Source organism: Symphalangus syndactylus, chromosome 12 (assembly GCF_028878055.3).
Source record: "Symphalangus syndactylus isolate Jambi chromosome 12, NHGRI_mSymSyn1-v2.1_pri, whole genome shotgun sequence".
In the NCBI taxonomy this organism is placed as follows: Eukaryota; Metazoa; Chordata; class Mammalia; order Primates; family Hylobatidae; genus Symphalangus; species Symphalangus syndactylus.
The window spans coordinates 31,998,067-32,011,028 of record NC_072441.2 but is presented as its reverse complement, the minus strand read 5'-3'; the positions used below and the strand labels follow the sequence as shown (position 1 = coordinate 32,011,028).

The following is a 12,962-nucleotide window of genomic DNA, read 5'->3' as shown; positions in this document are numbered from 1 at the left end:
AATCCCCAGACTATAATTATAATAATGAATAGATAATTCATTATTAGCATGTGCCTATGCTAAATATGTTATGTTATCTCACTTAATCCTCACAGTTCTATGAAGCTCATCCTAATATAGCCCTACACATTACAGATGAAAAAGCTGAGTCCAAGCAAAGTCAAGGCTTGCTTAATGTCTCGGCTAGCAAGAGGGGTACAGCCAGGATTTGAACCCATGCTTGTTTGACTGCAAAGCCCATATTCTTAATTACTAAGTTATACTATGTATAATTGAAATCATATTGGAGGTTTTCGTTAAGCCTTCAAAAGTTACAAAAATATAGTTTATCAATTATAATTTAACAATCTCTGAAAATAGAAGCTACAAATAAACATAAACAAACCTAACATTTCCAGATGCTTTTAGCTAGAAGAACTTGCACAATAATGGAAATTTACAATAATGTTATTTCATGTCTTCTCTGCATAACTTCCATGTTCTTTCTCATTCTGAGTTACAGTAGCAGGTGCATACAAAGCCCGCCAGCAAGTGTTGACTTATATTTAACTCCCAGTGCTACAAGTAGCAACACAGAATGGCATCTGAGTCACAGGCATGCAACATGTAGATAAACCGTGCTGCCCTCTAGTGATTTCAACATCTCACATTCAACACTAAACGTTCTTATAAGTGAATAAGGAAAACGTTTTCATTTTTAGAGAACTCACTCAAATCTTCATTTCATTTGTTTGTGATTGCACAACTCCTATATTCCTATAAGAGAAACAGAACAGGGCCAGGCATGGTGGCTCATGCTGTGATCCCAGCACTTTGGGAGGCTGAGGCGGGCAGATCACTTGAGGCCAGAAGTTCGAGACCAGGCTGCCAACATGGTGAAACACCGCCTCAACTAAAAATACAGAAATTAGTCGGGTGTGGTGGTGCACAACTGTAGTCCCCAGTGTACCTGTAGTCTCAGCTACTTGGGAGGCTGAGGCAAGAGAATCACTTGAACCCTGGAGGCGGAGGTTGCAGTGAGCCAAGATCATGCCACTGCACTCCAGCCTGGGCATCAGAGCAAGGCCCTATCTCAAAAAAAAAAAAAAAAAAAAGAGGAATAGAACAAATAACTATTGTTTAAGCCTGTATTAAACTCTTGGTGCATTAACACTTAGAAATGCATGCAATAATGATTCATTAATTCAGGATGGTTAAGGAAATGCAGCATGGAACAGGGCAAACAATAAATTATAGAATATGGAGTGGGTTATATTTTATGGGAGGGAGGAATTCATTCCTTAAAACATAATTCAAACCCTGCCTAATGCAAAGCTATTTTCTTATCATAGGAAACATTGTAAAGATGGCTTGAAATACAACTACTGTGCTATATTTCTTTTTGCGGGCATACTTTTAAACCACAATAATTATAATAAAATCTGTGTTTATGCTTTTAAAACACAAAATATTACTAGTAAACCATTTTGTATCAGTATCACCTCCTTCCCAAATATCAAAAATATTTCCTATTTTATTTTAATTATTTTTAGAGACTGAGTCTGTTTCTCAGGCTGAAGTACAATGGCCCAGTCGTAACTCACTGCAGCCTAGAATGCCTAGGCTCAAGAGATGCTCCTGCCTCAGCCTCCTGACTAGCTAGAACTACATGCACACACCACCATTCCTGGCTTAAATTTTTTTATAGAGATGGGGATCTCGCTATGTTGTCCAGACTGGTCTTGAACTCCTGGTCTCAAGCAACCCTCCTGCCTCAGCCTCCCAAGTGCTGGGATTACAGGCAGGCATGAGCTACCACACCCAGTCTGTTTTCTGTTTTAACACAGATGACAGCGCAGCTTAGGAATGCATTTGAATGTTTGCAATTTTAGAGCCAGGTTGTCAGAAGTTTTTCATTTTAAAAATAAAAAGTACTCCTGCTTTAATACTGCTCTTTTATTTTCTCAGCATTAGTTCTAATATTTCCAGCATGCTTGCTGCTAAATTAACAGAAATGTCAGCAGATCTTCTTTTCAGTATTTATCATATTTAATGGCTTCTTGGATGGCAATGTTACAGAATAGAAAACAGATTTAAAATTTAACCAAAGTAAAAACAACAACACAACCAAATCACCTGCAGAAGTTCCCATGCATACAAACAACAGTATGGTTTATAGGCTATTCACAAAGGATAGTTAATATTTCTGGTTACCAGCTGAGGTGTCACGACCTATGTGGCAACAGAGAAACAGAGTTTAGAATTCAACAGGCCCACCAGCTTTGAAACTAAGTGATTCTTTAAAGAACTTTTTAAAAATTTTGCCCAGCCTAGACAACAAAGTGAGACCCCGTCTCTACAAACGAATTAAAAAATCAGCCAGGCACAGTGGCATGCACCTGCAGTCCTAGCTACTCAGGAGGCTGAGGCAGGGGGATTGCTTGAGCCCAAGAGTTTGAGCCTGCAGTGACCTATGACCGTGGCAATGCATTGAAGCCTAGGAGACAAAGCAAGACCCTGTCTCTAAAAACCAAAAAACCCAAAATGAAAATTTGGGATTTGCATTCAATTTAACATGGAATGTTATTCTGCACTATTTCAAATTCATGAAAATCTACTTACTTAAGCTTAGCTTAACACCATCCATAGTGTATTTTTAACTCCTTTATTGAAGTATAATTTACATACCAGAAAATTCTCCCCCTTTAAGTGTGCAATGTGTTTTAGTTTTAAATGTATAGAGCTGTGCAACGGTTACCATACCCAGTGTTAGAACCATACTATATGTTTTTCAAAACCTATGTTATTAACTTCATTTACCAAAAGTAACCCCAAATAATTCACAACACTGATAACTCAGAAGTTTTTTGGATCTGCCATTTAAAAAAAAAAAAAAAGAAAAGGAGAATAGACATCATTTATTTTCAATAAATTCATTGTTATCTACAAAGAAAAATGCTGAAAGAATCATGCTGGGCCGGGTGTGGTGGCTCACGCCTGTAATTCCAGCACTTTGGGAGGCCAAGGCGGGAGGATCACGAGGTCAGGAGTTTGAGACCAGCCTGGTCAACGTGGTGAAACCCCGTCTCTATACAAATACAAAAATTAGCCTGGCATGGTGGCACGCGCCTGTAATACCAGCTACTCGGGAGGTTGAGGCAGGAGAATTGATTGAACCCAAGAGGTGGAGGTGGCAGTGAGCCAAGACTGCGCCACTGTACTCCAGCCTGGGCGACACATCAAGACTCTGTCTCGGAAAAAAGAAACAAACAAACATGTGAAAGGATTTAAACAGTCCCCCTATAATCTCATCCATAATGTTAACTTGGCAAACTACTCTTCTATAAATAGTACAAATGTATAATAAGTAGAGTCCTTATTTAAATTTTCAATTCCAAATTAGTAAAATAAATTTTGCTAAGGCTCTTCTAGAGTAAATAAAATCTGACACACGAGCCTTCCAATATTAAAATGATTTGCAAGTGAGTATAAAACCAGCTATGAACATTTGATGGCAAATTCCTAGCTGCAAAAAACTCAGCCTCAGCAATATTTCTAAATAATGTCAATTAATATCAGCCTCTTTTTCAAAAAAATTCTATATTTTCCTAAATTCCCAGTTAACATTTTGTTATGATATACAAAAAAGTATCCCATGATCTCTCTCACTCTTTTTTTCTCTAGAGACATGATCTCACTCTGTCACCCAGGCTAGAGTGCATAGGCACCAACATAGCTCACTATAGCCTCAAACTTCTAAGCTCAAGTAAAGCTCCTGCCTCAGCCTCCTGAGGAACTAGACTACAGGTGTGAGTTGCTGCGCCCGGCCCCATGGTCTCTTTATAATCAAGATGAAAAATGTAAAAACAGAATAAGCTGAATTCATAGCTGGTTGAACAAGGTGTTTTTTTTTAACAGCTTTATGAGATATCACTGACATACAAAACTGTATATATTTAAGGTGTATGATTGTTTTGTTATATGTATATAATGTGAAATGACCACCATAATCAAGCTAATTAATGTATCTACCACCTCTACAGAGTGATTGTGTGTGTATGTGTGTGTGTGATGTGTAAGGTAAGATTTAAGATCTAGCCTTTTAGCAAACTTCAAATATGCAACACAGTATCATTAACTACTGTCACCATGCTATACATTAGATCTCCAGAATTTATTCATCTTGAATAACTGAAGCTTACAAAGTATCTTAATAATTATTTGTGACCTAAGGAAATTTGACAGTGTCATGCCTCAGGTCTCTGACTCTGACACTATCCATTTTAACAATTTTTATTAATGATTTCAATGGCAGCACTGATTACCAACTATACAAAACTAACCAAATTAGAGAATGATACAAAGTTGAGAAGAATAATTAATACATTAGATGTCAAATCAAAATCTAAAACTATTTGGCCAGGCGCAGTGGCTCACAACTGTAATCCCTGCACTTTGGGGGGCGGAGGCGGGCGGATCACGTGAGGTGGGAGCTCAAGAGCAACCTGACCAACATGGAGAAACCCTGTATCTACTAAAAATACAAAATTAGCCAGGCATGGTGGTGCATGCCTGTAATCCCAACTACTCAGGAGGCTGAGGCAGGAGAACCGCTTGAACCCAGGAGGTAGAGGTTGCGGTGAGCTGAGATGAGATCGTACCATTGTTCTCCAGCCTGCGCAACAAGAGCGAAATTCCGTCTCAAAAAATCTAAAACTATTTAACAATTCAGAATGATGACTCAGAACTAACAATTTAGTAAGAATAATAAATACAGTATCTATACCCTTGGTCCAAAAGAACAACTGCACAGGAATAAATGAGGGAAGATGTGGCTTAATGGTAAGAAACTAACAATAACAAAGAACTTAGAAATTTTAGTTAACCGTAACTTCAACAAAAGCCAATGTAAACCTTAGACTCTATTATTATAATGTCCGGAATTTATTATCTTTTTTTTTTTTTTTTTTTTTTTAAGATGGAGTCTCGCTCTGTCACCCAGTCTGGAGCGCAGTTGCGCAATCTTGGCTCCCTGCAACCTCCACCTCCCAGCTTCAAGTGATTCTCCTGCCTCAGCCTCCCAAGTAGCTGGGATTACAGGTACCCACCATCACACTCAGCTAATTTTTGTATTTTTAGTAGAGACGAGGTTTCGCCAGGTTGGCCAGGCTGGTCTCGAACTCCTGACCTCAGGTGAGCCACTCGCCTCAGCCTCCCAAAGTGCTGGGATTACAGGCATGAGCCACCATGTCTGGCCTAATGTCCAGAATTTATAGTTCAATAGGGTAGGCAAATTACCTTCTAGTTCAAGAAGGTACTTCTCCTTCTTCCCAAAGGCCCATTGAAAAGGACAGAAGAAATTTTTTTTAATGGAGTAAAGTATAGCATCACTGGAAAATATGAATAGGATATCAGTGGACCAGAAATTTTAAAGAACGTCTTGAAATTGGCAAATACAGGATCAGAAAGGTAAAACAAGAACAACAACAACAAAAATGACAGCCTAAGATTCTAGAGGTAAAATGATGGTCTTCCTGAGTGTCCTAGAGAAGTTCCAAATTCCTAGCCAATAAATATTGTTACCCTGCTCCTAGAACTTTCATTTAATCTTCAAAATCAGTTTATAAAATTGGTACTCTATATGTTAATTTTTCAGAAGAGGAAGCCAAGGCTTAGACAGGTTTTATAATCACACAGATAAATGGAAATGTCAAGAGTTGAACCCAGTTAGTCTGCATTCACAGTCCGTACTTTTAGTTATTATACAGATGTAGGATAAACTGTCAGAGTAACTCATTAGCACTATACTAAGTTCAGGGTCACAGTTAGGCCCTCTATCTCACATAGCTTGCGTCTTTTGTTCTTGGATTAAACCTTGACGATTTCTTTCTACAAAATGCGTGAAATCTGCCTAGAAAGCCTGAGAAAGGAAGAAGGACACATGAGTTAACTACAGATCCCCACATGAGCATAGAGGAAGAAAAATTAAAAAAAAAAAAAAAAAAAAAAGATCCACACAAAAGCATAGCACCACCAGAAATAAAAGTCTCCTTACTCTGTCAACTGTGGAATTTCCAGGCTGCCTGCTCTAAGCTGACCTTTCCTACAGGGAATTTTGGGTATAGGCATACTCTGCCCACAAAAAGTTCACAGTTAATCCTCCCATTCAAAGAAGACGTCTGTCCTATAAGTGGTAAGACAATACAGCATGGTGATTAAGAGAATGGACTCTGAGACTGGGCACAGTGACTCATACCTGTAATCCAAGCAGTATGGAAGGCTGAGTTGGGTGGATCATTTGAGCCAAGGAGTTTGAGACCAGCCTGAGCAACATGGTAAAACCTCACCTCTACCCAAAATAAAAATTAGCCAGGTATGGTGGCAAGTGCCTATAGTCCCAGCTACTTGGGAGGCTAAGGTGAGAGGATCGCTTGAGCCCAGGAGGCGGAGGTTGTAGTGAGTCAAGATCGAGCCACTGCACTCCAGCCTGGGCAACACAGCCAGACCCTATCTCTCAAAAAAATAAAGAATGGGCCAGGCGCAGTGGTTCATGCCTGTAATCCCAGCACTTTGGGCGGCCAAGGTGGGTGGATCACCTGAGGTCAGGAGTTCATGACCAGCCTGGCCAACATGGTGAAACTCCATCTCTACTAAAAATACAAAAACTAGCTGGGCATGGTGGCACGTGCCTGTAATACCAGCTACTCAGGAGGCTGAGGCAGGAGAATTGCTTGAACCCAGGAGGTGGAGGCTGCAGTGAGCCAAGATCATCTCACTGCACTCCAGCCTGGGTGACAAGAGTGAAAAGGAAAAAAGGAAAAGGGAAGAGAAAAGGAAAGGAAGGACTCTAAAGCTAGCTTGACTGGGTCCAAATCCAGGTTCCTCCACTTAATAGCTGTGTAACCCTGGAGAAGTTACTAATGCCTCTGTACCTCGCTACCTCACTTTCCCCATCTGAAAAATAGGGATGATAGGTATATTTATATCCTAAAAGTTGTTGTAGGGATTGAGATAATTTTCTTTCTTTTTTTTTTTTTTGAGACAGAGTTTTGCTCTTATCGCCCAGACTGGAGTGCAGTGACACCATCTCAGCTCACTGCAACCTCCGTCTCCTGGGTTCAAGCGATTCTCTTCCCTCAGCCTCCCGAGTAGCTGGGATTACAGGCACCCACCACCATGCCCAGCTAATTTTTGTATTTTTACAAGAGACAGGGTTTCACCATGTTGGCCAGGCTGGTCTCGAACTCCTGACCTCAGGTGATCCACTTGCCTTGGCCTCCCAAAGTGCTGGGATTACAGGTGTGAGCCACCATGTCCTGCTGAGATAATTTTCATTCAGAATATAACAGTACCTGACCCAGAGAAGACACAAGGATGTACATTAAGTGCTTAACAAAGGGCCCACCTAGTACATGGTAACAAACGATAGTGGCTACTAGTTATTAGTAGCTACTATTAACTAGCTTCCCCTAGCTATTACACACAGGGGGAAAGATGAAATTAGATGATGGCTAAGAAGTCTTTCCTGGCTCAACATGGTGGCTCACGACTCCAGCATTTTGGGAGACCGATGTGGGAGGACTGCTTGAGCCCAAGAGTTCAAGACCAGCCTGTATAGTTCGAGACCAGCCTTGTATAGCCAGACCTCATCTCTAGGGAAAACTTTTTTAAAAAATTAGCAGGGCGTTGGCTGGGCGTGGTGGCTCACGTCTGTAATCCCAGCACTTTGGTAGGCCGAGGTGGGTGGATCACCTGAGGTCGGGAGTTCAAGACCAGCCTCACCAACATGGAGAATCCCCATTTCTACTAAAAATACAAAATTAGCCAGGCATGGTGGTGCATGCCTATAATCCCAGCTACTCAGGAGGCTGAGGCAGGAGAATCGCTTGAACCCGGGAGGCAGAGGTTGCGGTGAGCCAAGATCATGCCATTGCTCTCCAGCCTGGGCAACGAGAGCAACACACTGTCTCAAAAAAAAAAAAAAAAAATTAGCAGGGCGTGGTGGCACACACCTGTAGTCCTAGCTACTCAGGAGGGTGGGGTGAGAGGATGGCTTGAGTCCAGGAGGCAGAAGTTGTAGTGAGCTGAGATCACACCACTGTACTCCGGCCTGGGTGACAGAGTAAGACTGTTGCAAAAAAAAAAAAAAAAAAAAAAAATCCAATCTTGAAGTCCTACCAGATTCTTAAGGGAAAAAAAATGAAATTCATCAAATTAGACAAAGCAGATTCCAAAACAATGAAGTATTCACTGACATCAGATCGATACTTGGCTTCAATTCGCCCCGAGCCTCTGAAGGCATTTGTTAGACTATCTTAATTTATGACTATTAACTTTAAATTGCCTCTCAATAATGTAAGTTAAATGTATACAATGATTTTAGATTTAAAGAATGAGGAGAGTTAACTGACTTCTAGGCAATTTTGATCAATGTCAAGTAACAGTTGCAACAGAGCTGCTCCCAGAGTCTTAGCCATATATTTCAGCTCTTTTGATCCAAAAGTTCAAAAATGCAAACTTGCAATATCCAAACAATTCCCCAAAATAAAATATAACAGCTTCACGTTAAATGGAATCTCCAGGGCAACAGGAGGCCAACGAACTGGAAGGCTACAGGGAAAAGCCCATCAGTCTAGCAGGCAGTGACAGCACAGGTTAAAACATGAGTGGGGTCAGGAACTTATTCCAAACCTAAGCTAACTAAATGCATGGACTGATTGTGGGTCCCACCCTACCTATTTAGAGCTCCAGATTAACAATAGTTGCCTCAGAAACAACTTGAAGACCCCAGAAACTAAGCCACATGCCCAGAGGTCTTCTTGTCTAAAAGCAACAAGAATCTAAAGCAGACCTCTGAGACTGTACCCAAGGAATCTTTTTAACCTGAAGAAATAAGAGACGGACCCAGCCAACCTCTACAGAAGGATATAGAAAAAATGTGCCCAGGCATGCCAAACAGAACCAAATCTGCGATGCATATTACAAGACTAAAAGAACAAGAACTACACATCCACAAGATCCTTATAATGAGGCTAAAAGAAACTGCCAAAGATTAGACAGTGTAGACAAAGCCTCCATTCCTAGAGTAAAACATTAAAAGTCTCAGGATCCTCTTCCTCTTTCCTCCTAATTTTTTCCTACTTACTCTTCTCTGTGGCATTCCTTGCCACTTCACCATTTTTCTAACTTTTCTAGTTGTTCCATTCTCATTCTACATTTGAGGTTTTAAAAAATTTCTTTTCTCCGTTCTTTCTCCTACTTACTATCATAAATGAAGTTCTAATTAAAGTTACAAAAGAAACTGTAGAAAAAATTAATATAAAGCTTTGAGAAATTGTATTTGTTGATACGAATACTGCCTACTTTTTTTCTAGACTGTAATCTCCTAGGTATGTCAAAACATTATGCCTATGCTAATAGCAGAGAAGCTATTAAAAAATACTCGTCTAATAAATAATGTTGGGTGACAATAATAGTACGACAAAGCAGAGACCAAAGAGATTTCATATAACCTTATGACATATACACAGTAATTCATAATTCTAATACAAACAAAATATTTTACCTAAACTCAAAATGCATAGATATAAATATCTCAAAGTTCAGTTGCTTTCAGTACTAATGTGGAAAAAGTTAAAACTCCTTAGCTTTTATTTTAATTGGAAAATAATAATCCTCTCCATACTAAAAAAGACTTATTTTTGACCAAAAAAACCATATAATTTTGTCTTCTTTCTTTCTTTGGGGGCATTTATAGAAGTTGAAGAAGCAACTTTAATCATTCCTTTCTTCCAAGACTTCATTCAAGAACCTCACCTTGGCCAGGCACAGTGGTCCATGCCTGTAATCCCAGCACTTTGGGAGGCTGAGGTGGGAGGATCACTTGAGGTCAAGAGGTGGAGATCAGCCTGGCCAACATGGTGAAACCCCACCTCTACTAAAAATACAAAAATTAGCTGGGTATGGTGGCACATGCCTGTAATCCCAGCTACTCAGGAAGCTGAGGCAAGAGAATTGCATGAACTTGGGAGGCGGAGGTTAAGTTGAGCCGAGATCATGCCACTGCACCCCAGCCTGGGTGACAGAGTGACTGAGACTCTGTATCAAAAAGAAAAAAAGAAAAAAAAAAGAACCTCACCTTGTCTCCGCAAAAAAAGTTTTTTTAATTAGCAAGGCATGGTGGCATGTGCCTATAGTCCCAGCTACTTGGGAGGCTGAGGCAGGTGGATCACTTGAGCCCAATAGGTCAAGGCTGCAGTGAGCTGTGATCGTGTCACTGCACTCCCACCTGGGCAACAGAGATCCTGTCTCAAAAAAATAAAAAACTTTTTAAAAAGTATCTTTAAAACTCTTTTCTCTTTAAAGTAGGAAACAAAGGTAATGACCCATAATGATGTATGTATTGACTATTTACATCAACAGCTATCCTGCGATTAAAGTGGGCCCCAACATATATAATTCTTTAAAGTATCTTAAGTAATATTATATGCATATTTCTGAGTGCTGAGTCTGTCCCATTTGTATATTTTTGTTTATTCTTTTCTCCCTCCAACACTCTTAACTAGATTTTTTTCACCCACAATATATTTTAAAATAATGTCACAGTCCTGCCTATGACAAGTACTTGAATTTCTATCTTAAGGGCATTAGTTCATTTGAAAATTAAAACTGAAAGAAAAAAGAAATATGATAAAAATTTTTTCTCTTGGCCAGTTTTTTTTTTTTTAAGTAACCTATTATTACGTAAGACAGACACTTATGCAGATGATTCCAAGGATATAAAAGAAAAGTAAACATTTCATAAAAGCCATATAAAATATCCATCTTACCAATATCATCAGCAAGGGAATTAGGATCAGATGCTCCAAGGGTAGCCTCAAACTCCTCTTGGAGACGATAGGCTCTTTGCAGCAGAGCTTCGAGTTTATGGATAAATTCAGTACTAATAATATCCTATGAGGAGAGAAAAAGTACACAGACCAAATTAAATTCTAATGTTAAAATTCTAAATATTTTTCCCACTTTTAAATAAAAGGCAAAGAAAGTGAGTAATATAAAAAACTACTGAGAGATGGTGGAAAGAGTGCAGCAGCAGAAGTCAAGAAGCCTTGGTTCTAGCTGTGTCTTTGGCAAAATTACCTTAGTTCTTAGTGATTCAGTTTCTTTACCTATAAAATTAAGGAGTTAGACTAGATTGGGAGTTCTCAAAGTAAGGTCCCTGAGCCAGAAGCTTCATTATCACCCAAGAACTTGGTAGAAATGCAAATTCTTAGGATCCACTCCAGTCCCAGTCAATGAGAAATCTATGGGGTAGGGCCTCCAAATCTGTGTTTTAACAAGTCCTCTAGGTGATTCTTATGCATTCTCAAGTTTGAGAACCACTAGCTTAACTAAATAATCAATAAGGACTAGTCTAGCTCTATACCTTTGTGTGATTTTTATGAACATAATGGCACCTAATTAATCCCAAAGCACAAATCAAACTTTAAAAAATTCCAAGCCAGACAAGGTAGAATGTGCCTGCAGTCCCAACTGCTTGGGAGACTGAGGCAGAAGAATTGATTGAGCCCAGGAGTTCTGGGGTACAGTGTACTATGATTGTTCCTATGAACAACCACTGTACTCCAACCTGGGCAACATACCAAGACCCCATTTCTTAAAAAACAAATCCTTTAGAAATCAATCTGCTTATTTTGCATATCCTGAGAAAGTCAATAAACTTTATGAATGGTAAATCTGGCATTTAACAACTACCTGGATAGAAAAAGACCAATAAGAAATACCCCACATAGTCCCAAGGAAGAAGAAAAAAACAGTTCTATTAAATGCACATAAAGCAAATACACTGAATCAACATTAAAAAATACTTTGGACCAGCACCTTGGCTCATGCCTATAATCCCCAGCACTCTGGGAGGCCAAAGTGAAAGTGTTGCCTGAGGCCAGGAGTTCAAGACCAGCCTGGGCAACACAGTGAGACATCATCTTTACAAAAAATTTAAAATTAGCCTGGCATGGTGGTGCCTCCCTATAGTCCTAACTACTCAGAGGACAAGGCGGGAAGATCGCTTGAGCCCAGGAGTTCAAAACTCAGCCTGTGTAACAATAGTGAGACCCTACTGCTACCAAAAAAACAAAAAAAAAAGTTTGATTCTTCTAATATTACGAAGACCACTCAAATCAATCACCCTTACATCTACATTTTCTTCAGCAATGGCATCTCCTGCACCCAGTTTAATGGAACCACAGGCTTCATCTTCAGCCTGTCTATTGCGAAAGGTCAGAGCTTGTTCCCATCGACGCAATGCCTCTTCAAACAATTCCATACCTAAAAATCAAGAACAGAACAATTTTAACTGAGCAAAACCAATGCCAAAATAAAATGATTGGGGCCTGAAATGTTTTCATACATTATCACTGATGTCACAGTCTAATTTTGACACTAAAGAATCATACATCATTTCATGGTAGAATCTTAGTTTCCCAATACATTCTCAGCCTATGGTTCCAGTTAACCAAAAATCAGAGACAAAATGGCCAATAGGTTTTCATTTCTTTAAAAATATAACACAAATGTATATGGTGCTCGGAATTTTTCTAAAAGAATATAATGAATTCATCAAAGGTTCCACAGTAATAGCTATTTTTTATAGTCACACAACTATGTTTCAAAATATCCCTGTAAATTAAAAGGAAAACTAATGGGAAGATAGAAGAAACCAGTTTACAAAAAGCTACCAGGTTTACAAGTTCTCAGAAGAAGAAAGTAAAGCTGAAGATGGCCGGGCACAGTGGCTTATGACTGTAATGCCAGCACTTTGGGAGCCCAAGGTGGGTGGATCACCTGAGGTCAGGAGTTCGAGACCAGCCTGGCCAACATGGTAAAACCTCATCTCTACTAAAAGTACAAAAAGCAGCCGGGTGTGGTAATACGTGTCTGTAATCATGGCTACTCAGGAGGCTGACGCAGGAGAATCAGCTTGA

The 12,962-nt window shown here is 39.6% G+C and overlaps 1 protein-coding gene across 5 annotated transcripts in view; it reads right to left on the bottom strand.

The window, feature by feature from the left end:
* The window catches only part of MIGA1 (mitoguardin 1), a 98,928-nt gene that overhangs the window by 52,548 nt on the left and 33,418 nt on the right, over positions 1–12,962 (bottom strand). For all 5 annotated transcript variants that reach the window (XM_063624153.1, XM_063624156.1, XM_063624157.1 and 2 more), the window contains exons 6-7: positions 12,173–12,306; positions 10,809–10,932 (exon numbers count right to left, since the gene is read on the bottom strand). In XM_063624153.1, the coding sequence (XP_063480223.1) occupies positions 10,809–10,932; positions 12,173–12,306 (258 nt within the window). The remainder of the gene's footprint in view (positions 1–10,808; positions 10,933–12,172; positions 12,307–12,962) is intronic.